We start from the raw sequence: 26256 nt of genomic DNA on the forward strand, positions 1-26256 counted from the left end.
TATCTGCTACCACCAAAACATATATAAGTACAACGCCCACAGATGCAACAAAGCAACCACACAATGGAGATTACAAAGCAACAGCTAACAACACCATAACCTCACATAAAAGTACTAACCTTCAATGTAAACACTCAAAACGCTCCACTTAAAAGACACAGACTAGCAAATTGTATTTAGAAAACAATATCCAGGTCAGGCGCGGTGGTTCACACCTATTATCCCAGCACTTTGGGAGGCGGAGTTGGGCGGATCATGAGGTCAGGAGTTGGAGACCAGCCCGGCCAATATAGTGAAACCCCATCTCTACTAAAAATGCAAACAAATTAGCCAAGTGTGATGGCGGGTGCCTGTAGTCCCAGCTATTTGGGAGTCTGAGGCAGGAGAACTGCTTGAACCCAGGGGGAGGCGGAGGTTGCAGTGAGCCGAGATCGCACCACTGCACTCCAGCCTGGGCAACACAGCAAGACTCCATCTCAAAAAAAGAAAAACAAGATCCAAACTTCTGCTGTCTTCACAAGACCCATCTCACATGGAATGACACTCACAGGCTCAAGGTAAAGGGATGAAGAAACTAGCACACAAATGAAAACCAAAAAAAAAAAAAAAGCAGGATCCCTTTTCTTTATTTTTTATTTATTTATTTTTTTTTGAGACAGAGTCTCACTCTGTTGCCCAGGCTGGAGTGCAGTGGCACCATCTCGGCTCACTGCAACCTCCGCCTCCGGGGTTCAAGCAGTTCTCCTGCCTTAGCCTCCCGAGTAGCTGGGACTACAGGCGTGCATCACCATGCCCGGCTAATTTTTTGTATTTTTAGTAGAGACAGGGTTTCACCATGCTGGCCAGGCTAGTCTTAAACTCCTGACCTTGTGATCTGCCTGCCTCAGTCTCCCAAAGTGCTAGGATTACAGGCGTGAGCCACCGCACCCGGCCAGGATCCCTATTCTTATATCAGATAAAACAAACTTTAAACCAGAAACAGTATAAAAGGACAAAAGGAAAATACATAATGATGAAGGATTTAATGCAATAAAAAATTTTAAATATATACACAACCATCATTAGAGCACTCAGATGTATAAAGCAATTACTACTAGATCCAAAAAAAGACTTAGATAGCCTTTTTTGAAGTCCCTCCACACAATAATAGTGGAGGGACTTGAACACCCCATTGCAGCATTAGATAGATCATGGAGGCAGAAAACTAATGAAGAAATTCTGGACTTAAAGTCAATATTTGATATCTACAAAATACTCCACCCAACAACCACAGAGTATACATTCTTCTCATCTAGACATGGAACATATTATAAAATTGACCACATGCTCAGTCATAAAGCAAATCTCAAGAAATTAAAAAAAAATTGAAATCATATCAAGTATCCTCTTGCACCACAGTAGAATAGGAATAGAAATCAATACCAAGAAGAACTCTCAGAACCATGCAAATACTTTCCAAGGATAGAAGGTAAACAATTTGCTCCTGAATTACTTTTGGGTAAACAATGAAAGGTGGAAATTTAAAAATTCTTCAAAACAAATGAACATAGTGACACAAAGTACCAAAATTTCTGGAATGCAGAAAAAGCAGTGTTGAGAGCAAAATGTATAGTGCTGAACACCTACATCAAGATGATAGAAAGACCTCAACAACCTAACATCACACCTAAATGAATTTGAAAAACAAAAACAAAGTAAGCCCAAATCTAGCATATGAAAATAAATAATTAAAATCAGAGCAAAACTAAATGAAATTGAGACCTAAAAAAAAAAATTAAACCCAACTAAACAAAAGGTTGGTTCTTTTTTTTTTATTTTTATTTTTTTTCAGACAGGATATTGCTCTGTCACCCAGGCTGGAGTACAGTGGTGTGATCACAGCTCACAGCAACCTCTGCCTCTCAGGCTCAAGCAATCCTCCCCCCTCAGCCTCCCAAGTAGCTGGGACCACAGGCCTGAGCCACCATGCCTGGCAATTTTTTCTATTTTTGGTGGAGATGGGGTTTCACCATGTTGCCCAGGCTGGTCTCAAAATCCTGAGCTCAAGCCATCCGTCTGCCTCAGCCTCACAAAGTGCTGGGATTACAGGTGTGTGCCACCATGCCCAGCTGAAAAGGTTGGTTCTTTGAAAGGATAAAAATAATCAATAGATGGCTAGCTAGATTAACAAAGAAAAAAAGATCCAAAAAAACACAATCAGAAATGACAAAGATGGCTTTACAACAGATTCCACAGAAATACAAATGATCCTCAGAGGCTACTATGAACATTTCTAAGATAATGCTTCCCTTGTAACTCTTTCAAGTCGTGGCCATTTTCTTTCTCGCTAGTGGGGTTTCGCCTTCCTTTTTTCTTATTGCTCCTTTCAGATTATTAGCCCACTCTCCTCCATAAAAACACTCAGTTTTGAGTTTCATGTCATCTATCCCTATCACCCATTATCTATTTATTATTATTATTATTATTATTATTCCTCTTTTTCCTGAGACAAGGTCTCACTCTGTCATTCTGTTGCCCAGGCTTACATGCAGTGGCACTCTCACAGCTCACTGCAGGCTCGAACTCCTAGGCTCAGGCAATCCTCCCACTCTAGCCTCCTGAGTAGCTGGAACTACAGGCACGTGCCACCAGGCTTGGCTAATTTTTAAATTTTGTACAGACAGTGTCCCCTTTTGTTGCACAGGCTGTTCTCAAACTCCTAGGCTCAAGCAATCCTCCCACCCTAGCCTCCTGAGTAGCTGGAACTACAGGCATGTGCCACCATGCTTGGCTAATTTTTTTACTATGTACAGACAGGGTCCCCTTCTGTTGCCCAGGCTGGTCTCAAACTCCTAGGCTCAAGCGATCCTCCCACCTCAGCCCCACAAAGCACAGAAATTATAAGCATAAGCCATAGCACCCAGCCTTCATTATCTATTCTTACTGTAATTAATGACCAACTCCTAGGTCAATCCTCTCATTTCTCAAAGATTTTAGCCTCTTGATTATGAAAGGATAAAGTAAGCACATACCATTCTATTACTCCCATTAATTACAACTAAAAACCCTAAGTAAAATAAACTATCAGAAGATTCCGAAAGGTGGAGAAAAGAAGGAAGACTGGCCAGAGATCATAGAATTTTAGGAATAACCCAGTGGTGAGTTCTCTGGGGTTTTTTCCTCCCATCTTATATATCCAAATCTGGCACTAGAGAAATCTACACTTGAAAATTCCAACGTGCCCAGACTTTGAAAAGCCTTAAGAAGGGTCTTCTCTCCCTAGACAAAGACTAGGAATACAAAGGCCCTACAGAACCAAATCTATTTGTACTCTACCCACTCTACTACAGTCAAACCCAAAGCAGAAGCCACATTCTGCCTCCTGCACACTGGGTACTGCAGAGCCAACGTGTTTCAGCCTGTTTAACCATCCCTACTCTACATGAGCACAGAGGTGGCATCCCATCCCCCACCACACACACTGAGCCCTTTTAAGACTGTGAGGTAGAGTCCTGTCAGTCGTCCCCACCCTGCATTAACAGGAGCAGAGGCAGCGCCTGTTTCTCTCTTTCCCATTCTGCATTAAGTGAACAGTTGCAAAGAGGTTGCACACACCATCCCCTCCCCATTACAGAATGAGGTAAAGAGTACACAGAGGAGTCTAAATGGGGTTGGAGGGTGAATTTTTTAAATCTGTGTATAAATTACTAAGCAAATCCTAAGTGACTCATGCATAAAATCAAAAAGAATCAACACAACAAAAGCTGTGAGAACTGAATTACAGAGTGAATACGGCTCATATTCTAAATTGACCTCTAAGTAGCACATAGAGAGGCAGACCAGAATTTTATTTCATAGGTTTTGAAAACTAAATTGACTTTCAAACTATAGCTCACAAAATTGGATTGGACATGTGTTACGAGTTTAGGAAAGTTGACTGCCTCCAACCATATTTAGACTCCTCTGTGTACTCTTTACTTTGCCCAGAAGATTTATGTAGGAACCAGAGTCTCAAAAAATATAAATATCTAGGATAAAATCCAAAAGTATTTGTCATACCAAAAACCCAGGAATCCTCAACTTGAGTGAAAAATGACAACAAATGCTAACACCAGGATGGCACAAATGTTGGAATTCTCTAACAAAGATTTTAAAGCAGTCATCATAAAAATACTCCAAGAAGCAATTATACACATCTTTAAAACAAATGGAAAAATGGAAAGCCTCAGCAAAGAAATTAAAGATATAAATAATATTTTTAAAAATTTCACAATGGAAAAATGTAACAAATTTTTAAAAACTCACTAGATGGGCTCAAAGGCAGAAAACAGAAGAAATAACCAATGATCTTGAAGATAGGTCAATAGAAGTTATATAATTTAGCATCATAAGGAAAATAGATGAAAAAATGATCAGAAACTCAGGGATCTGTGGAAAGGCAACAAAAGATCTAACATTTATGTCACTGGGGCAAAAAACAAAAGAATGAGTGTGGAATAGAAACACATTTTTAAAAATAATAGTGGCTGAAACATTTTAAAATTTGGTGAAAAACATATACAGATTTAAGAAGCTGTGTGAATGCCACAGAAAATAAATCCAAAATCAGAAATTTAACCTTAATATAACATCATACAAAGTATATTCTCTGACAATAATGGAATTACATATAAATTAATCACAAAAAAATAAGAAAATCTCCAAACTCTGGAAAATTAAATAACACACTTAAAAATAATTCACAGCTCGATGAGCAAGTCTAAGGGAAATTTTAAATAGTGTATATTGGACTGAATTAAAAGGAAATGACATATCAAAATCTGTTGTATACAGCTGAAAGAATGTTTAAAGGGCAGACACTTCTCAAAAGAAGACATTAATGCGGCCAACAAATATATGAAAAAAAGCTTAACATCACCGATCCTTAGAGAAATGCAAATCGAAAACACAATGAGATACCATCTCATGCCAGTCAGAATGGCGATTGTTAAAAAGTCAAGAAATAACAGATGCTGGTGAGGTTGCAGAGAAATAGGAATGCTTTTACACTATACGTGGGAATATAAATTAGCTCAACCACTGTGGAAGACAGTGTGACAATTCCTCAAAAATCTAGAAACAGAAATACCATTTGACCCAGCAATCTCATTACTGTGTATATACCCAAAGGAATATAAATCATTCTATTACAAAGATATATGCGTACGTTCATTATAGCACTATTCACAATAGCAAAGACATGGAATCAACATAAATGCCCATCAGTGATAGACTGGATAAAGAAAATGTGGCATATATACATCATGGAATACTAAGCAGCCATAAAAAGGAATGAGATCATGTTCTTTGCAGGGACATAGATGGAACTGAAAGCAATTACCCTCAGCATACTAATGCAGTAACAGAAAACCAAACACCACATGCTCTCACCTATAAGTGGGAACTGAACAATAAGAACACATGCATTAAGAAAAATAGCTAATGCATGCTGGGGTTAATACCTAGGTAATGGGTTGATAGGTGCAGCAAAACACCATGGCACATGTTTACCTATGTAACAAACCTGCACATCCTGCACATGTACCCCAGAACTTAAAATAAAAATAAAAATGTAAAAAAGAATGTTTAAAGGGAATATATAAAACACTAGACACGGCCAGGCACGGTGGCTCACACCTGTAATTCCCAGAACTTTGGGAGGCCGAGGTGGGTGGATCACTGGAAGTCAGAAGTTTGAGACCAGCTTGGCCAACATGGTGAAACCTCATCTCTACTGAAAATACAGAAATTAGCTGGGTGTGATGGTGGGTGCCTGTAATCCCAGCTACTCAGGAGGCTGAGGCAGGAGAATTGCTTGAACCCAGGAGGCGCAGGTTGCGGTGAACCAGGATTGTGCCACCACACTCCAGCCTGGGCAACAGAGTGAGACTGTGTCTCAAAAACAAAACAAAACAAACAAACAAACAAAAGCAAAAACAACCAAACACTAGACACTTACATCAGAAAAAAAAAAAAAGAAATCTCAAATCAATAATCCAAGTTTCCACTTCAAGACACTAGCAAAAGAAGAGCAAAATAAATACAAAGTAAAGAGGAGCAAACAAATAAGAGAAATCAATGAGATTGAAAACAAAAATAATAGAGAAAATAAATAAAACCCAAAGCTAATTTTAACAGTGTCCAGTAAGATTGATGGACTTCCAATAAGACAAAGAAAAAAAGAGAGGGCAAATTATCAAAATCAAGAATGGAAGAGGAGATATCACTACAGACCCCACAAACATTAAAAGGATGAGAAGGGGATGCTGCAAAGAACTCTGCAAACATAAGTTCAACAACTTGGATGAAATGCATAAAATCCTTTAAAATTGCAAACTACCAATATGCATCCAAGATGAAAGAGATCATCTGAACAGTCCTATAACAACTTAAAAGTTTGAATTTGCAGTTTAAAAACCGCTTGAAATAGAAGTTTCCAAACTCATACAGTTTCACTGTAAATTTTACTAAACATTTAAAGAAATGACACCAGTTCTACATAATCTATTCCAGAAAACAGAAAAGGAGGAAACACTTCTCAACCCATTTTATAAGGCCAGCATTATATGACACATAATACAAAACTGAGAACATAAGTAGGCTAAGAGCTTTAGTCTTTATCTTAAGAACAGTAAGAAGCAAATTTAGGATTACTAGAGTCAAAGTCAAGATAAAGCTCTGGACTGAAAATGAAGCAGGAATAATAACGGACACTTACATTGTTCCTTTCAGTTGCTCTTCACTCCTAAACTGGAGAGATAAGCAAGCTATGTCTGTTCCTTCATGCGTTCTTTCTCCTGGCCCTACTACCCTTCTCTGGCTTGTCTTTTTTTCTTTTCTTTTCTTTTCTTTTTTCTTTTTCTTTTCTTTTCTTTTTCTTTCTTTCTTTTTTTTTTTTTTTTTTGACACAGGCTTTTCTGACTCCAGCCTGGATAACAGGCTGTCGTCCAGGCTGGAGTGCAGTGGCACGATCTTGGCTCACTGCAACCTCCGCCTCCTGGGTTCAAGCAATTCTCCTGCCTCAGCCTCCGGAGTAGCTGGGATTACAAGCACTCGCCATAATGCCCAGCTAATTTTTGTATTTTTGTAGAGATGCGGTTTCACCATGTTGGCCAGGCTGGTCTCAAATTCCTGACCTCAAGTGATCCACCTGCCGTGGCCTCTCAAAGTGCTGGGATTACAGGCATGAGCCATCTTGCCTGGCCCTCTGGCTTGTCTTTCAAAGAAAAAACACAAAAGTGCTGGGATTACCTGGTGAAAAAAAGACAAACTGCTTGGATTACAGGTGTGAGCTACCACACCTGGCCCTCTGGCTTGTCTTTCAAAGAAAAAAAAAGCCTCCATTACAGCTTGCCAGCTGCAAGGGAGAAATTAAGGGGGAAAAAATGCTAACTTCTTCAACTCTTGCACCAATTACCAAAAAACCCCAGAATTTATTGTTCTAGTTTATCTTAATGTTCTGTTTTTAGAAATCCAAGCATTCTAAATCCCAGACATTTGACTTTAAAGAGTCTCTGTGCCAGCAGAAGTTATATTCAACATTTTGTGTGTGTGCACACAGTTTTTATCAAATTATTTTAGTCTGTGATTCCCTCACCACACTGAATGGAGGAGTATTATGTTCTTCCATGAAGTTAGAATTTAGAGCAACATCTTGCTAAATAGAAGCTATATCAATGTAAACTGTCAAATGCCAAGTATTTGTTGGTATATTTAGAAAGAGAAAGAAATACAAAACAATTAATATTGAAGACTTTAATTAATATATGGTTTATAGTTAAGTCCAGATATGGTCCAATCTTCTATACCTTCTTCATATTGGAGACTGTATACTATAAATGAATAGTCATAATCTTGAACTTAAATCATTGCAAAATTATGCATTTACATTTACATTATCAAATAAAAATTATATTATGCCAATATCGTTTAGTGTTAATTTGAATTTCAATTATTAGAAAACGGGTAACCCATGAATTGCCTATTTATAGGTTTTCTGCATTGCCTTCTCAAGTATAATATTCTGCCTAATCATCAGGAGATTCCTTATAAGCAGGAAGAACAAAACTCAGGACTGCTTTGTCTATTCTCCGAGTCTTTAGAGTTGGTTGGTTGTAGCTGATGCACGCTAAATGTGAGGCTTGGGGTCTCCTGGTCAGCACACTGGGGTCCCATTGTTACCTGCACCTCCGAGATTACCAAGGTCAGTCTCTTCCTCCCTCTCTACCCCTCACTCTCACTCTCTCCCTCCCTCCCTTCCTTCCTCCGTTCTTTCCTTCCTTCCTTCTCTCTCTCTCTCACACACACCCTCCACACACACGCTTCATGAATACACTGTCCCTCCACTAACGCACGACTGGCTCCTCACAGCACAACTTGGATCAGTCTCAGACCCCTAAAGGTCTCTCGCATGGGATCGCCATTCTTCCTACTTTGTGCTCAAGGCGCAGGATCTGGAGTTCTCGGTTTCCAAGCAAGACTGGTCGAGTCTAGGTCGGATTGGCTGCGATAGAACGAGGGGCAGGGGTTGTACCGAATCACAAAGCTAGGATTTTCATCTCTCTCGTTCTCTCTTAGTCTCCGCCCTCGAATCCTGGCAACAGGCGCGGTGAGTTTTTCTGAGAGGAACCGGGCCTGGGGTTGCTATGGAGATAGGACGCAGCAACTCACAGAGCAACCAGGACCCAGAAATCGCTTAAGAGACCGCGGCAAAGTAACTTAACTGAGTTGCATTCTTCCATATTTTCACGCCCCTTTCATCCAGAACATTTTTTTTCTTGAACTGCTTCCATGGAGGACTCAACCTCCCCGAAGCAAGAAAAAGAAAACCAAGAAGAACTAGGGGAAACAAGGCGGCCATGGGAAGGAAAGACAGCAGCTTCTCCCCAGTATTCTGAGCCTGAGTCGTCTGAGCCCTTGGAGGCGAAGCAGGGGCCAGAAACTGGACGCCAGTCCCGAAGCAGCCGTCCTTGGAGCCCGCAGTCTAGAGCCAAGACGCCTCTGGGTGGCCCCGCGGGACCAGAAACATCATCACCTGCTCCTGTCTCTCCGCGGGAGCCCTCTTCCTCTCCTTCTCCCCTGGCTCCGGCCAGACAAGACCTCGCGGCACCACCTCAGTCAGACAGGACCACGAGTGTGATTCCTGAAGCTGGGACACCTTATCCTGATCCTTTGAAACAATCATCTGATAAAAGAGAATCAACTCCTCATCACACAAGCCAGTCAGAGGGAAACACCTTTCAACAGTCTCAGCAACCCAAACCCCACCTGTGTGGACGAAGGGACGTGAGCTATAACAACGCTAAACAGAAAGAGCTGAGATTTGACGTTTTTCAGGAGGAAGACTCAAACAGTGACTATGATTTACAGCAGCCGGCGCCTGGGGGCTCTGAAGTGGCCCCCAGCATGCTTGAGATCACCATTCAGAATGCTAAGGCTTACCTGCTGAAGACTAGCAGCAATTCGGGCTTTAATCTGTAAGTCTCAGAGGGAAAAAAGATAAATGTTTGGCAAAGCAAGAGGGTGTGTGAGTATCTCTGTGTGAGAGTGTGTTTCTGTGGGTGAATCAAAATATATTTGAAAGATTGTGTTAGTAAAAGAGAGTTAATGACATAACTGGATCACATGACTCAAAACAGGTCATTAATGGAGATTCTTATACCTTCTTTTTCTTAACCTTTTTTTTTTTCCTTTTCCTCCAGCTTCTTTAAAGACCCTAGGCACACAACAAAATAAAACTTAGGAATTATGGAATCTCGGGCTTGAAAAAGACCATAAAGACCATAAAGTCCAAGCATCTCTCCAGGATGCTTGTGAAAAATAATTGTCTACTAGTGAAAGCAATCACGTCTCTCATCTGTAGATGCTATTGCTTGCATGGCTTTTGAGTTCCCAACCCAGGCAGTGCTAGGGTGACCACCATCTCAGTTTGGCTGAGCGCTGAAAGTTCTTTATCCTAAGAAACCCCTTAGTCCTCGCAAACTCGGAGAATTGGTCACTATACAAGCTACCTGGAACACATGCCATTTTATCCAAGTCTCTTAAAATGTGATGATCAATAGTCTACATATGTTCTGCCCATCCCATTATAGCTTTAATTTTAGAACTTATGACATGTATAGATTTCTATAGATTTTTGCTTCCAGAGTTACATAATGATAGGGTCAATAGAATTTTAGGGCTAGAAGGGCTTTTGGAAAACATCTAATACAACTCATTTGTTTTTGTAAATGAGGAGACCAAGTCATGGAGAACCTAATTTGCTCAAGATTCCAGTGGCTAACAACACTTACCGACTCTTACCTCTCCCTCCATCACTCAGCTCTAGCCCCATGGCTGTTCCCTCTGCCCAGAAGGCTTCTTTTCTAAGTCTTTGGCTGGCTGGCTCCTCATTCTTCAGAACTCAGCTTCCATGGAACACTACTAAAAAGCTTATTCTTTTCCTTCATAGCATTTAATGTCATTTATAATTTTTTATACACAGAGACAGACTTATATTTTAATATCTGACTCTCCCACTAGATTGGAGACCCCCAGAGAGCAAGGACTCTGAATTTTGTATACCACTATATACTTAGTGGTAGCACAATGCTAGCAACTATTAAGAAGAAATGAATGCTTTTTCTATTCTCTCACTCTACAACAACCAACATAGAAGACTTCTTGTTGTTGCTGTTGGTTTTGTCTTTGTTTTGAGACGGAGCCAGCTCTGTCGCCCAGGCTGGAGTGTAGTGGTGCCATCTCAGCTCACTGCAGCCTCTGCCTCCTGGGTTCAAGTGATTCTCCTACCTCAGCCTCCCAAGTAACTGGGATTACAGGCGTAAGCCACTGCGCCCAGCCTCAACACAGAAGACTTCTGTGACAAAATGTTTGGGGTTCTGTTTTCCTATCCACAAGCAAGCAATCACTTCTGCAGTGGGCACCAACTAGGTGTCCTCCAATTCAATTCTGACATATCCACCTGGAGATAGCATCAGATCCCACAGGTTGAGGGCTCAATCCCACAGGACTGCCCCACACTTCCAATGCCAATTACAAGCCCCAGGCTGATTAATCTGTGCTTCTGACCAACCAGCTATAAACCAGGGATCCAACAACTCCCTCTTTGCGTTTGACTAATTTGCTAGAGTGGCTCACAGAACTCAGGGAAACACTAATGATTACTGGTTTATTATAAAGGATATTACAAAGGATGCATATGAAGAGGTATTGGGGAAGGAGTGCAAAGTTTCCTTGCCCTTTCTGGGAAGGCCACCCTCCAGCAACCTCCATGTGTTCAGCTATCAGATGCTCCCTTAAACCTGTTCTCTTGGGCCTTTTATGGATATGTTATTGGATAGGTATGATTGGTGACTGTATAGAAAAGGGGTATAATCTAATGCTAATAGACTGAGTGGGGAAGCCCAGCAAGGCCTAACCAGATTCTTCTTGGCCTCTCTGTGGAGCATTCTTTCCTCCTTGATGTGGGGCAGGACCTCTTTTGAAATGGGGGTCTTATGACCATCAATCAGACAAAGTAGGTTAGAGAATTTTATTATGGCCAGACATGGAGAAACAGAGTATACTTTTAGTTTCTAAGGCCTATCTTGGGGATAAATGAGAAGCGGTGTGAGACTTATGAGTCAGAAACTGTGGATGAAAACCAATGTATATAAATCATAATTCCCAAGTTCTCACCATGATCTATTGGGGTGCTTCCTGATTAATCAGTAAATATTAATTAAATGCCTACTGAATCTACAATGTGGCAAATATTTGCAGCTATTACTAGGCTTTAAGATATATGAGATATAATTTTAAAGTCTAAGGAATAAAAAAATTAATGTATGATGTGAGAAATCTCATGAAATGTGAGATCAGTTTGAAATATTATTTATTAGTTAATTTTTTTTTCTTTTGAGATGGAATCTCACTCTGTCGCCCAGGCTGGAGTTCAGTAGCATGATCTTGGCTCACTGCAAGCTCTGCCTCCCAGGTTCACGCCATTCTCTTGCCTCAGCCTCCCAAGTAGCTGGGACTACAGGCACCCGCCACCACACATGGCTAATTTTTTTGTATTTTTGGTAGAGACAGGGTTTCACTGTGTTAGCCAGGATGGTCTTGATCTCCTGACTTCGTGATCTGCCTGCCTCGGCCTCCCAAAGTGTTGGGATTACAGGCGTGAGCCACCACACCCGGCCTATTAGTTAATATTTTAAACTACAATTTACTTAAGCTGCAAGAATGTAATTTGCTACTCCATAGTGGACTCTACTTGAATTTCTGATATAAACTTCTTGTCATAATGCCCTATGTTAGATAGCAAGCCTGAATTTACAAACTGCTAAAATTGCAAAGGAACACATTATAAATACTTGTGAGTTCACTAACAATTTAAAACAATATGAAAACATGATAAAATTTTCTTTATTGAATTATTTTATAATTGATATTACTTACATATCTAAATTTAATTTTATTTCCAAATGCTGTCTCTGAGGTAATAAGTGAATATCTTCCATAATATTCACTGTTATCCTCTAAGTGCTTTAGTGCCTGCAGTTTAAAATTGTTTAGTAAAAGATTACTTTAACTCCATCTCTTATATGCAGATCTAATTTCACAGCCATAAAAGCTATTTTTCATGGCAATTTAAACAATCTTTGACTGAAATATGGAATCTGAAAATGGTTTTTCATCATTGAACTAACAGGCTATAGGAAAGAATTGCTTCCTCCTTTTCTTCCATTTTTTAAAAAATAAATTATTACTCCTAATAGAAAAAACTATAATTGTAAATTAAAACCTAATACATATATTTCATAATTTGACACAAAGGCATTTTCAGGTGTGGACTTGAATAAAGCACATATATATATTATATTGAAACCTGAAAAATAAAATGAAAATTTGGACAGAGAGACCCTGATGTGATGCCATCCACAGCTGCTACTGAAGCAAATCAAACCCTTTCATTATTAATCCAGCTATTGCCCGATAACCAACAGTGTTTTTAGTCTGGAGTCTTCTCCATGAGTTTTCTTTTTCTTTTCTTTTTGAGACAGAGTCTCGCGTTGTCACCCATGCTGGAGTGCAGTGGCACAATCTTGGCTTACTGCAACCTCCACCTCCCGGGTTCAAGTGATTCTCCTGACTCAGCCTCCCGAGTAGCTGGAATTACAGGTGCCTGCCACCACACCTGACTAATTTTTGTTTTTTTAATAGAGACGGGGTTTCACCATGTTGGCCAGGCTGGTCTCAAACTCCTGACCTCAGGTGGTCCGCCCACCTCAGGCTCCCAGAGTGCCGGGATTACAGGCAGCCACTGCTCCCGGCCTTCTCCATGAATTCCAACAGTGCATGAATATTAAGGAAGCTTGATGAAGTTTTAAAGAAACTCCTAGTCAAAACATTTCTGTTCATTTACAAGAATTATTTGAGGAAGGAATTTTATATTCTTCAAATACTGTATAATATTTTAACTGCCCTTTACATTGATCTCCCATATAATATACATATTTTTCTTTGACATTTCTGAGGTCATTAGATAAATAGAGACGTTAAATGAAAAAGAAAAAATGAAAAATATAGCTTAGGTCAATTAATAGAAAGTAGACAATTATTGAACAACTGTTTATTTTGTTTCACTATAATAAGAGAGGAGTTATATAAAATCCTAAGCTTGGCTGTGAAGAGCATACTGCAGTTGCTGAATAGGAAATATATAATGTATAAAATTTCAGAGCAGCATATCATTGTTCTCAGAAAGAACTCCTCTGAACTGGGGAAGGATGATTTTGGGGAATGACTTAAGTGCTAAGTCCCTAAGAATGAAAGGAGTTTTAAATTATTTTTTGAGAGAAATTATATATATGGTTCACAGCAAGCAAAAGCTCCCAGGTAGAACTTAGCAAATGTATGAAAGTAATTTTTATTAGAACGTCTAATTGAACTAATAATTAGAAACAAAGTTGGAGAGATACGATGCATATCTACCAGAGAAGCAATTTATACAAATTTCCACATTGAACAGAAGATTTTTTTCTCAAGAAAAGAGCACTTTAACAGGACACAAGGGTACTTTGACAGACATTTTGGCCTCTTAAAATTCACTTTGTAATTCTGGTATTTGAAAAAGCAAACACTAGCAGTTATATATAAAATGTAATGAATTACTGAGAGGATAGAGGCAATTTCACTAATTCAGTTGTGAAATAAAAATCTAGGGCAGTGTTTTGAATGGAATAGAACAAAATATTAGAGTGTATCACATTTCAATAAAGGTAAGTAATATTTACTGGCTTTTTTTGTTGTGTGTAAGTGGATGTTACAATATGAAATGCAAGATGGTCTGAGAAGCACTGAAGTAGAAAATTGGCTTTAAAAATAAAATGGAAAGGAAGAGAACAGATCTTAAAGACAGAGTCAACAAGATTAGAAATCAAATTGGATTTGGTGAGCGGAGGGGAAGGGGAATGGAAAAGAAGTTATGATAAAAAGTGAAAAATAATGTTAATCACTTTTAAATATATAACCAAAAGATTGTAATTTCAGAAATAAAATGTGAAAATGTACCTGATGTGGAATACGTATCATGCTCTAAAATGTTTTTCTTTAATAAGTTAAACATCCTTATCATATTGGAATCATTTCCTAAGGAAAACTCTAGGATAAGTTATTTCTGGCATAGTAGAAATTATCTTAAGTGTTTATCCTCTGAAAATCTCTGAAGACTTCAAGTTATTGAAGTTCCTTAAAAACAAACTGAGTCTGCAAATAGTTGTTCAATAACTGCCTACTTCCTATTAATTGACCTAAGCTATTTTTTTTGTTTTTTTCTTTTTCATTTAACGTCTATATTTATCTAATGACCCCAGAAATGTCAAAGAAAAATGCTTCTTCAAATGCTCTTGACATGTATATTATCTGGAATTTTCTCTGTTTGGATAGATATGATCATCTTTCTAATATGTTGACCAAGATATTAAATGAGCGTCCTGAAAATGCTGTTGACATCTTTGAAAATATTAGCCAAGATGTGAAGATGGCACATTTTAGTAAAAAATTTGATGCACTACAAAATGAGAATGAGTTGCTTCCAACATATGAAATAGCAGAAAAGCAAAAGGCTCTTTTTCTCCAGGGACATTTGGAAGGAGTTGACCAAGAATTGGAAGATGAAATAGTAAGTCACTACTATAAATTTTAATAATAAACCTTAGGATTTTATTTGGGACGAATGGCTGTGGCTTTAAATTCATACCAACTGTATTTTATAGCTTGTTTTGTTTTGTTTTGTTTTGTTTTGTTTTGTTTTGTTTTGTTTAGACAGGCTCCCAGGCTTGGAGTACAATGGCGTGATCTTGGCTCACTGCAGCCTCTGCCTCTCAGGGTCAAGCAATTCTCCTGAGTAGCTGGGACTTCAGGCACGTGCCACCATGCCCAGCTAATTTTTGTATTTTTAGTAGAGATGGGGTTTCGCCGTATTGTCCAAGCTGGTCTCAAACTCCTGACCTCAAGTGACCTGCCTACCTTGGCCTCCCAGAATGTTGGGATTACAGGCGTGAGCTACTGCACCTGGCCCTTATAGCTTCTTACATAGTATTTACATCTTATTTTTTAAAAATTCTTCAAGTCCTCTTTAGTCAAAGTCTTTTCACACTACTCATTTCCTTGATTAGGGATTTCTTGTTTTTTCATACTGTGTTTTAGTATTTTGCAAGCTATAACAGATTGTTATATGTTTGTATGCTAAGCTCCTTGACATTAGAGTAAAGGATTTCTTCACATTTTATATTCTCCAAGGTGCCTGGTACAGATCTGGATGTATAGCTATTTTTGCTAAAGATTTGTTGAATAATGAATAAATGTTAGATAATTAAAAATCAGGTTTTAAATCAAGTTGCATGTTTATTAGAAAATTTAGAAGCACTTCTAATATCATTTGTATTTTCTTCTAAGACAAGCTCCTTATATTATGACTTGATATTATGTATATTACATCAATGGGATGTAATACAAGAGGAGAGGAGTAAAATACTTTTTAAAATCTTCATAGACAAAATTTTGAAAATATTTGGAGAAAAAGTTGGTGACAGAGATTGAAAAAAGCTATAATTAGAGAATAAAATCTTATACATCACAGAAATTTTAACTTCAAATGTTTCAAAATAGTATTGGCTATTCTGTTTCCTAAATACTCATATACTTGTAATTTGTTCACATCTGCTGAACATATATTCAGTACCACTAGATTATTTAAGATGTGTCTATATACTTTCAAATTTGATGTTTGGAATAAGGTATTTTCAAAACAGCACTCTGTCAGGGAAAAGATAAGGGAGACAGTAGATGCTTTCTCCAGGCTAAGCAGCCTATGAGGAGAGACCTAACTGATGCAGTAAGATCTGCTGTACTCATACAGAAGGAACAGGTGATAGGTGTCAAGGAGTTGACATTAGACAGTTTCAACAAGGTGGCAGTTGGTTATGTAGCCATATCCAGTGATGATGAGTCTGGGAGCAAACAGCATATGGAGATGAGGCAGATAGGCAGGCATTCTCATACAGGAGTTAATCAAAGAAAGTTCAGACTCCAGGGTAAGAATGGGTGCCCTTTATAGGCACAGAATTACAAGGTAGGGCTTTGCATCCTAAAACTAGGATATGGGGTGAGAATACAAATTAGCTGTTTTGATCATGGGACCTGGGCCCTTTAACTAGATTCCATACATCTTCCTAATAAGGGATAAGATTGACTTTAAAGCCTGGAACAGCTGAGTCATCAGGTGAAGATTAAAAGCTCCACCTCAGAAAGTAGAAAGATGCAGGAACAGATAGAGAGACAGGTCTCTCTGATGCATTGAAATATGAGCTATATGACCAACCTGTCCCTGACTTATATGTTTAGAGTGTTCACGTTTTTATTCCTGCCTTTGACCACACCAGAATTCGTTTGCTTAGTCTTCAGCATTCATTTATTCATTCACCCATTTATTCATACACTATGTGACTACTGCATACCAAGTACTGAGATATACATGGGAAAAAGGCTTTTCTGACTTTAAGTTGCTTACAATTTACAGAAAGGCAAAAAAGACTGGAAAGCCATTTGATTAGTGCAATAAAGAGACAGCCTCATATGATGGAGTAAACATGGGCTTTGGAGGTAGCCAGATCTGAGCTAGAATCCTAGTTCAACTAGCTTGCTAGTTGTGTGATTTTGAGCAAGAGGCTAAACTTTCCAAGCCTTAAGGATAATCAAGTGGCTAAACCCTGAGGGATAGAGGTAGTATATATAAAGGATTTGGCTTATAATAGGAACTTAATAATAGCAATTGTTATTATATTGTTTTGACAACACGATAAATGACAGAATGGAACAACTAACTCTGCTATTGGTCATTGGGCAAGGCTTTTTAGTGGAGGTAATATTTCATTTGGGCCATGAAGGATAAGCAGGAGTTCACCAGGTGAAGACTCTTAGAAATTAAATTCTTAGAAAAAGGAACAATAAAATAATTAGGAAAGATTATTTAATGTTTGGAAAAGTCGATTGTGGGTTTGAGAGAGTGATGGAAATGAAGCAAACAGAGTGCTTAAGGCCAGACTGTTCTTTGTGCATTGATAAGTAACTTCTTTCTTGTAAACAGTAAGAAGTTTTTAAATAGAGAATAGTATGGTCTGACTTTTCGTTTAGAAAGATAACTCTGATCATAATATGAAAGATAATGAAAAAAGAAAGGTAGAATGGGGCCAGGAGGAGAGCGTTAGAAGCCTTCTGCTATAGCACAAGTAGTGAGGATGGTGACTAATACAGTATAAGTGAATACAAGAGGAGGAAATAATGCCAACAAATTTTTATGTGCTAGAATCAACAGGAATCTAACTACTTAAATATTGAAGATCAAGGGAGTCAGAGGAAGTAAGGATGACCGCACTTTCTGGTGTGAGAAACTGAGATGTCACTGGCGAAGAAAGAGTACATGAAAAAAGAGAAAACTTTGAGATGTGAATTAAATATTAAACTGAGGTATCTTTAGAATACTCAAGTGAAATTTCTCAGAAGTGGCTAGAAATATGTGTAGAATATGGGAGAAAAGTCAAAGTTAGAGAAACTTTAAACAGCCACTTATCACTTGAAGTGATGTGGAGAACTCTTCCAAGCATAAAGAGTTGAGAGATGCGATAAGTGAAAAGGATATTTTGACAACATCAACATTTGGAGCTCAAGAAATAAGGGAGCAATTAAAGAGACTTAAGATGAAATAGTTCTAGAGGGCCAAGTGGGATCAAGAGTGAGTGGTACAGCAAATGTCAAGGAAAGACTTTTGCAATCCTACATCAAGGCGATGAGGATTTTCAAAAGTCATTATACTTATTTTGACACTACAATTATAAGAGCATATCATTTGTAAGAATAGCAGAGCTCTCAAGTTTTTCATCTTGAGGGTCAAGGTTTCTCTTGCAAGTTATCTTGACCTGTAGTTGAAGTTCTTTCCTACTTTTTCACAAATGTGTTTCTTTTTTTCTTTTTCTTTTTCTTTTTTTTGAGACCGTCACCCAGGCTGTAGTGCAGTGGTGTGATCTCGGCTCACTACAAGCTCCACCTCCCGGGTTCACGCCATTCTCCTGCCTCAGCCTCCCGAGTAGCTGGGACTACAGGTGCTCCCCACCGCACCCGGCTTTTTGTATTTTTAGTAGAGACGGGGTTTCACCATGTTAGCCAGGATGGTCTCGATCTACTGACCTTGTGATCCACCTGGCTCGGCCTCCCAAAGTGCTGGGATTACAGGCATGAGCCACCATGCCCAGCTTTCACAAATGTGTTTCTATGGTCCATTTGAGACTCTGCTTATTCATTTCTCTGTATTTCTTTTGTGGAATTTTTTAATTTTTCTCATTATTTTAAATTCAAAATAATTTATTATAAGTAGGAGGAGCATCTGACTACATTATGTCTTCAAGTATAGACATGAGCACTTTATTACATGTTCATTTTATTTATTCCATACATTACATTATACAGGATACTATATTTTTAGTGATCCTATAAAACCATGCACTTAATAAATGTTTATTATTTTTAAAGATATATAGTAATATAGACATATGGAAAACCATATTTTGTTCTAAATATATGTGTACATAGTTATTCTACATCTTATTTTAGGATAGTAAGGGAGTCACTTATTTTTTATAAAACAGGAATGTTGAATTTTTATTATTCATAGTAATTATTAAACTTTCTCTACCTAAGATATACACATAAACAAGGTAGCTATTATACATTAATGAGTATAAGATACAAGAGAAGCTCCATTTATAAATAATGAGAGAAGAACAGAAATTCAGGAATTATCATACTTTGACCTAAATCTTTTTGTTTGTTTTTTGGAGATGGAGTCTTGCTCTTTTCCCTAGGCTGGAATGCAGTGGTGCAATAGCTCACTGCAACTTCCGCCTCCCGGGTTCAAGTGATCCTCCTGGCTCAGCCTCCCAAGTAGCTGGGACTACAGGCACGCACCACCATGTCCAGCTAACTTTTGTATTTGTAGTAGAGACGGGGGTCTCACCATGTTGGCCAGGCTGGTCTTGAACTCCTGATCTCAGGTGATCCACCAGCCTTAGCCTCCCAAAGTGCTTGGATTACAGGCGTGAACCACCGCACCCAGCCAATTTGATCTAAATCTTGAGAGAAATGTCAAAGAAGTGGTGGAGAAAGTAGAATATCGAGATACATGAAAAAGACAAGGGAAGCAAGCATTTGTCTTATCGATAAATTTCAACCACAGCATTTGTTTCCCCAGGCAGAAAACGCTCTTCCAAATGTAATGGAGTCAGCTTTTTATTTTGAACAAGCTGGAGTTGGTTTGGGCACAGATGAGACATACCGCATATTTCTTGCCCTCAAGCAGCTTACTGACACCCACCCAATCCAAAGATGCCGCTTCTGGGGAAAGATCTTGGGTCTGGAAATGAATTATGTTGTAGCTGAAGTGGAATTTCGTGAGGGGGAAGATGAAGAGGAAGTGGAAGAGGAAGATGTAGCTGAAGAGAGGGACAATGGAGAAAGTGAAGCTCATGAAGATGAGGAAGATGAATTACCAAAGTCCTTTTACAAGGCCCCACAGGCTATACCAAAAGAAGAAAGTAGAACAGGTGCCAACAAATATGTCTATTTTGTTTGCAATGAACCAGGAAGACCATGGGTGAAGTTACCACCAGTTATACCTGCACAAATTGTTATTGCAAGAAAAATCAAGAAATTTTTCACTGGGCGATTGGATGCTCCCATCATAAGCTACCCACCTTTCCCAGGAAATGAGAGTAATTATTTACGAGCGCAAATTGCCCGAATTTCAGCAGGAACCCACGTCAGTCCTCTAGGATTTTATCAGTTTGGTGAAGAGGAAGGAGAGGAGGAGGAAGAGGCAGAAGGTGGGCAAAATAGCTTTGAGGAAAACCCTGATTTTGAAGGCATCCAAGTGATTGATCTAGTAGAATCCCTATCCAATTGGGTTCATCATGTACAGCATATTCTCTCTCAGGTAGGAGCTTTGCACTTCTCAATCTATCAGGTAATTAGGCAAATATTCATTAAATTGTCACTATAATGCACAAAGACATGCAAAATAAAGGCCTTCGGACTCTATTTAATAGGCAGGAAAAGAGATAATTAAAAACACAGCCAAAAATGCAGAGTAATATACAATTGCCAGTGTCTATATAATTGTCTATATAACTGAAGGTCCCAGGGATCTCCAAACAGACTTTATTTTCTATTTGAAAATAAAACACATTCTTCTATGGAGCGTTTGACAGATGATGTACAGATTTAGATTTGTGTGTTCTGAAATTACTCAATTTTTTATATGTTTAATATAGATGGGTACATTAATTTTGAAAATAGTTCTTTAATTTTATCTCTATAATACATGTAGCTTTTGTGCCAAGAACAATAAGGGATTGTAACAAAAACAAAAAGCAAGGAAACAGTGCTGTATAGCAGTTATATAATACCTATTGTGCCAGGTGTGTGTGTGTTGGGGTGTGTGTTTGTGTGTGTGTATAAGATTTAATCTTCACAGCAACCCCATGACATAGTATTATTATCCTTAATTTTCAGATGAGGAAACTGAAAGAGAGTTTAGGAAATGTGACAAAAGGAACATAACTAATAAGGAACAGAATCAGATGTGAGGCTGCACAGAGTGGACCCAGTGCATCCACTTAACCCCTGTGCTATATTACCTCATCTGCAGGTAGAAAATCTTCGTTATACTTTGATCTAGATAAGAGATACTCTTAGCTTTCTCTACATAAGAGCTAACTGAGACATTATAAACCCTAAACCTCCATAAATAATCTTACCACATTTAAATGTTATTGTTAATAATAATAATCATAATAGCTTTAGCTCTCTCACATAAATTATTTACCACAAACCAGTAAAATACACTCTTACCTTTTTCACTAAGGTTCTGCTAATTTTAAAATATAAGTGATAATTTAAAAATACACATTCTGTGACTTCAAGAATTTGGCAAATTCTTAAAATAAATAGCACGGTCCTTTCCTTGAAACAACCTAGATCAAAATAGCACTTGGAAAATGTATGCAGAATGAATGAATGAATAATTGATTAAATTCCCACAGAGTTACACTTCATCCTGATCAATTCAAATGAATAATCTGAAATTTTAAGGTCCCCATTAGACTACTAAATCTTGCAACATTCATTCCCAGGGTCGCTGTAATTGGTTCAACTCCATACAAAAAAATGAGGAAGAAGAGGAAGAAGATGAAGAAAAAGACGATTCTGACTACATAGAACAGGAAGTGGGGCCTCCTCTTTTGACACCAATCTCTGAAGATTTAGGTTATTTTACGTAACTATTATCACACACAGACACACAAACAATATAATATACTGTGTGCGTTATATAGTAAATATGAGAGTCGGAAAGCTCTACAAACTGGACAGGAGCCAAGGTCTCATCCTCTTCCCATTCATGTTCTGGGATGATAGGGAGTGAAGAATGTAGCTGGCCACATCAATGTTCTCTGACAGAGGTTGAAGGAGTCATGCAGACAGGAAACATAAGTTGGCTGTAGCGCTTTCTGGAAATGCTGACAATTGTCTCCTTTATTATTCTTGTCTTGCATTCTGCAGACCATAAACAAATGGCATAAATATTCTTCGTCCTGGTTTTTAAAAACTCTACTCTCATTCCTATATTCTTGTCTCTTTCCCTTCAGTTTTGGAGTATTTGTGCTTGCAACCCTTGATCTTATTCATATTAATGATGTACCTTTCATTGGGCCATCAAATATTACTCACTCTACCACATAAGCCTCCTTTCCCTTAATAAAACTTCTTGTCTTGGTTGCAAAAATGGAGATGTATATTTCAAATTCCATTGTTCCAAAACATTCATGAAGTACCCTCCTGATTTTGTTAAGTTACTGCTGTTTTTTCTTTCTGTATCAAGTATGTGTGTATCTGTGTGTGTGCATGCATGTGTGTGTGTGTGGATTTATAAAAATAGCTTACACAGTAGATTCTTGTCTAGTTAGGAATTAAGCTTTTGCATTTCTCTTTGGGTTCCAGAGATTCAGAATATACCCCCCTGGACAACACGGTTATCCTCAAATCTCATTCCACAATATGCTATTGCAGTCCTTCAATCCAACCTTTGGCCTGGAGCATATGCCTTCTCCAATGGCAAGTAAGTATCTGACCACTTACAAAGCCATTTCTGTGATTAGTTAAGCTCTGGAAATTATAAATAACCACTAGAATGTTAAGCTACTATCGTCGTTTCTTTGGTTTTTTTTTTCGTTGTTTTTTTTTTTTTTTTTTGAGACAGAGTCTTGCTCTGTCACCCAGGCTGGAGTGCAGTGGCATGATCTCGGCTCACTGCAACCTCCGCCTCCTGGGTTCAAGCCATTCTCCTGCCTCAGCCTTCCCAGTAGCTGGGATTACAGGCATGCACCACTATGCCCAGCTAATTTTTGTATTTTTTTTTTTTTTTTTTTTTTTAGTAGAGACAAGGTTTCACCATGTTGGCCAGGCTGGTCTTGAACTCCTAATCTCATGATCCGCCCCGCCTCAGCATCCCAAAGTGCTGGGATTACATGTTTGAGCCACCATGCCCAGCTGCTACTATCGTTTTAACTCATCTTTGGCATATTATGTGTGTGTGGCATAAAATTTATTAAAATAACATCTGTGATACACAATAAAACATCAAATTCAGGACATTAAGTAGTAATTTGGACTTTTACCCTTTCATCTTAATTATCCAATTTGTTGAAATAAAATATGGTTTTTCATCATTATTTGGGTAATGACTTATTCACTTAGTAGATTAATGGAGGTATTTCTAAGCAATGTTTAGTTTAAATCTCAGATCATTTCTGGAGAGAAAGCTGAGCGGCCAGGTGTTAGAGTAGCCATTAAAGCAACAAGCTAAAAATGAGAGTTAAGCCTTTAATCATTTACTGTGATAGTATAAACAAGAGAAAGCTTTGACATCCCCCTGTTCCATTTTCCCCCATGGAATGGCCCTCTATTGGAGAGTCAGGTGGATCAGCACAGATATGGCTATCATAGATGTGGAGGTGCTGGGGTCATCTCATTGACAAGGGAATCCTCAAACGGCTCCTGCAGTTTTACAGACCTGGAGACCAAGAGGAGGATGAGAGGGCTAGAAGTGAAAAAGTGCTGAGCACAGAGAGCAGAGAAAGGAGGGGCTGGAAAGGCCTCTGCTGAAGGCCTCAGATAAAGAGACCTAGGAACGGAAGCACCTGGTCTAGGAATGCAAACATTGAAGAGCATGACTAGCCAAAGGGGCCAGCGTCCTTGACTGCAACTTCCCGTAAAGACAGCCGTGCATTGTACTCCAAGTCTGATGTGCCAGGTAAACTCTTTGTGATTGCCTATGGTCATGCCTAAAAAAAAGTAACATAGGTTTCTAACCACAAGCCCAACTCCTTGCCCAACCAAGAGTTTGCACGGTTAGCTATTTTTATATCTTTCTAACTTTGTGGAAGGTAGTAACTTTTTTTTTCCCTCCCCTGAAAATAATTGAAGGAAGAAAGGCTTTTGCTTGTGGTCTAGGTGTAGGGTACATTTTAACAGTATCTGGCCCCATGGTTTTTTTTTTTAACCAGCTTAAGCAGTTTGGATGAAAACAATTCCCTGTGGTAGAAGAATCATTGAGGAATATTTCACTTCTAGCATTTTACATGTATTGCTTTTTTAAATTATAGGACCATGATATTCTAAGCACTTTAATATTACAGAAGGGTCAGTTTTTCTGAGAAATTATATAATGATCTTTTTTTCTTCTTCTTTTTTTTTTTTTTTTACTTATAGAAAGTTTGAAAATTTCTACATAGGCTGGGGTCATAAGTATAGTCCAGACAATTATACACCCCCAGTTCCACCACCAGTTTATCAAGAATACCCCAGTGGACCAGAAATTACAGAAATGGATGATCCTAGTGTGGAGGAGGAGCAGGCTTTCAGGGCTGCACAAGAAGCAGTTCTACTCGCAGCTGAGAATGAAGAATCTGAGGAAGATGAAGATGAGGAAGATGATTATGACTAATAAACATAAAATTAGCCTGGTTTTATGTGACACTGATACACACACACCCCTTATATGGGACTAATTTTACACTTTTCTGTGTTGTGTGTGTATATACATACACATGTAAGAAATTATTCAACTGCAAAATGTCAATCTTGAAAATCAAGCTTGAAATTTCATAGGTAGAAATATTAGCATTTTTACTGAAAGATACTCACAGGATTTTCCAGAGGCTAAATAACATGCAATTGCATAATTGTTCTGAGGGTTATGGATAATGGAATATGTGCTTGTACATTCCTGTTTTTAAAAGGGCTCAGGTTTCACATGGTCCAGGTGAGGTAAAACAATTTAAATAAATAAATAAATGGTCTCAGGTTTAATTTGTAATATGACAAACACTGGAAGATATAACCCACAGGAAATTCTTGGAAACATCAATACTTTTTAAAGAGTGTCAAGGGGTATGAAGACAAAAAATATTGATAGTCACTAGAGTAATGTATTCTTAACCTTTGTAAGAACTGATCTCAGCATGTATTCTTAAACCTTTGTAATTACCTATGGTATGGACTGTGATATTGTGTGCAAACACTGTATAGCATATATATTCATTTTTCCTGCTTGAGATAGTATCATAATTTTGTCACCTGCTTAAAACTGTAGGAACACTCAATTTTTTTTTTTCTTTTTCTTTTTTTTTTTTTTTTTTTTGAGACGGAGTCTCTGTCACCAGGCTAGAGTGCAGTAGTGCGATCTCGGCTCACTGCCACCTCTGCCTCCCGGGTTCAAGTGTTTCTCCTGCCTCAGCCTCCTGAGTAGCTGGGACTACAGGTGCACAGCACTACACCTGGCTTTTTTTGTATTTTTAGTAGAGACGGGGTTTCACTATGTTAGCCAGGCTGGTAAATTTTTAACTCTTTTGTTACTTCTCAAAAAGTCTTCTCAGACTCCTCTTTCATCCTACAGAAATTGATTTGAACTGATTAGGGAAAAATGATTTGCTTTGCACAGATATGGTTAGCTGGAGATAGCCAGAGACTTGACTTATATTTTCTAGCACTACTTCTCTAAAACATTATTTTCCCTCACTAAAAAAGCATTTTTAAGTCCTGTATGTACCAGATATACCTGTGGCTATGACTAAAAACTAGGCACTACTCTTGAAATCATAGAGCTTTCATTGAAGAGAGAACTATAAAAAGGTAAATAAAATGTAAAATCAATTGCAATTTAGCAAGTATTGTGATACAAATATTACAGGTAACACAGAACAGTGCTTCTCAAATTCTACAGTAAAGGAATTTTGCTAAGTTAAAAAATAATTCCAATCCATTACTGTTGTTTTTTAAAAATAAAATGACACAGCAGTTCTCAATGTCTGTACTTACCTTGCCACAGACCTTCAGTTTGCAGATCACAGATCTGCACCCGGAGTAACATTGTTGTCAAACACAAGGTGCACTGAATTCAGATTTCAGCAAGTCAGGAAGCACTTCTAAGAGCCACCAGGTGGAGTGCTATGGGAGATGGTTCTTGGTGGCATCAGCTGCATCCTGGCAAAGGACTTTTGGCTGAAAGGAATGAAATTTCAACCGCAAGAAGTGGTGAGAGATGAGCCTGCAGAGGCAAAGAGGGGCTAGAGTGTGTGGAAGTCTGGA

The 26256-nt window shown here is 38.4% G+C and overlaps 1 protein-coding gene and 1 long non-coding RNA gene across 5 annotated transcripts in view; one reads left to right on the top strand and one right to left on the bottom strand.

Annotated features, from left to right (window-relative positions):
• LOC134810361 (uncharacterized) overlaps positions 1-8480 on the bottom strand; it is a 21320-nt gene extending 12840 nt beyond the window's left edge. The window contains exon 1 of the long non-coding RNA XR_010158154.1: positions 8387-8480. This is a non-coding gene — a long non-coding RNA (uncharacterized LOC134810361). The remainder of the gene's footprint in view (positions 1-8386) is intronic.
• On the top strand, positions 8366-25155 carry RSPH4A (radial spoke head component 4A). Of its 4 annotated transcripts, none has more exons than XM_016956206.4 (6): positions 8366-9494; positions 14947-15181; positions 19805-20545; positions 21744-21876; positions 22609-22726; positions 24379-25155. In XM_016956206.4, exons 1-6 carry the CDS (start codon positions 8809-8811, stop codon positions 24611-24613), a joined length of 2148 nt encoding a protein of 715 aa, XP_016811695.1. In that variant the 5' UTR covers positions 8366-8808; the 3' UTR covers positions 24614-25155. The 4 variants fall into 4 exon arrangements, with proteins under 4 accessions (XP_016811695.1, XP_016811697.1, XP_016811699.1 ...); XM_016956208.4 differs by having other exon boundaries at positions 21744-21836; positions 24379-24967; XM_016956210.4 differs by lacking the exon at positions 21744-21876 and having other exon boundaries at positions 8643-9494.
• The last annotated feature ends 1101 nt before the right edge of the window (positions 25156-26256 follow it).

Source organism: Pan troglodytes, chromosome 5 (assembly GCF_028858775.2).
Source record: "Pan troglodytes isolate AG18354 chromosome 5, NHGRI_mPanTro3-v2.0_pri, whole genome shotgun sequence".
NCBI classification, from domain to species: domain Eukaryota; kingdom Metazoa; phylum Chordata; class Mammalia; order Primates; family Hominidae; genus Pan; species Pan troglodytes.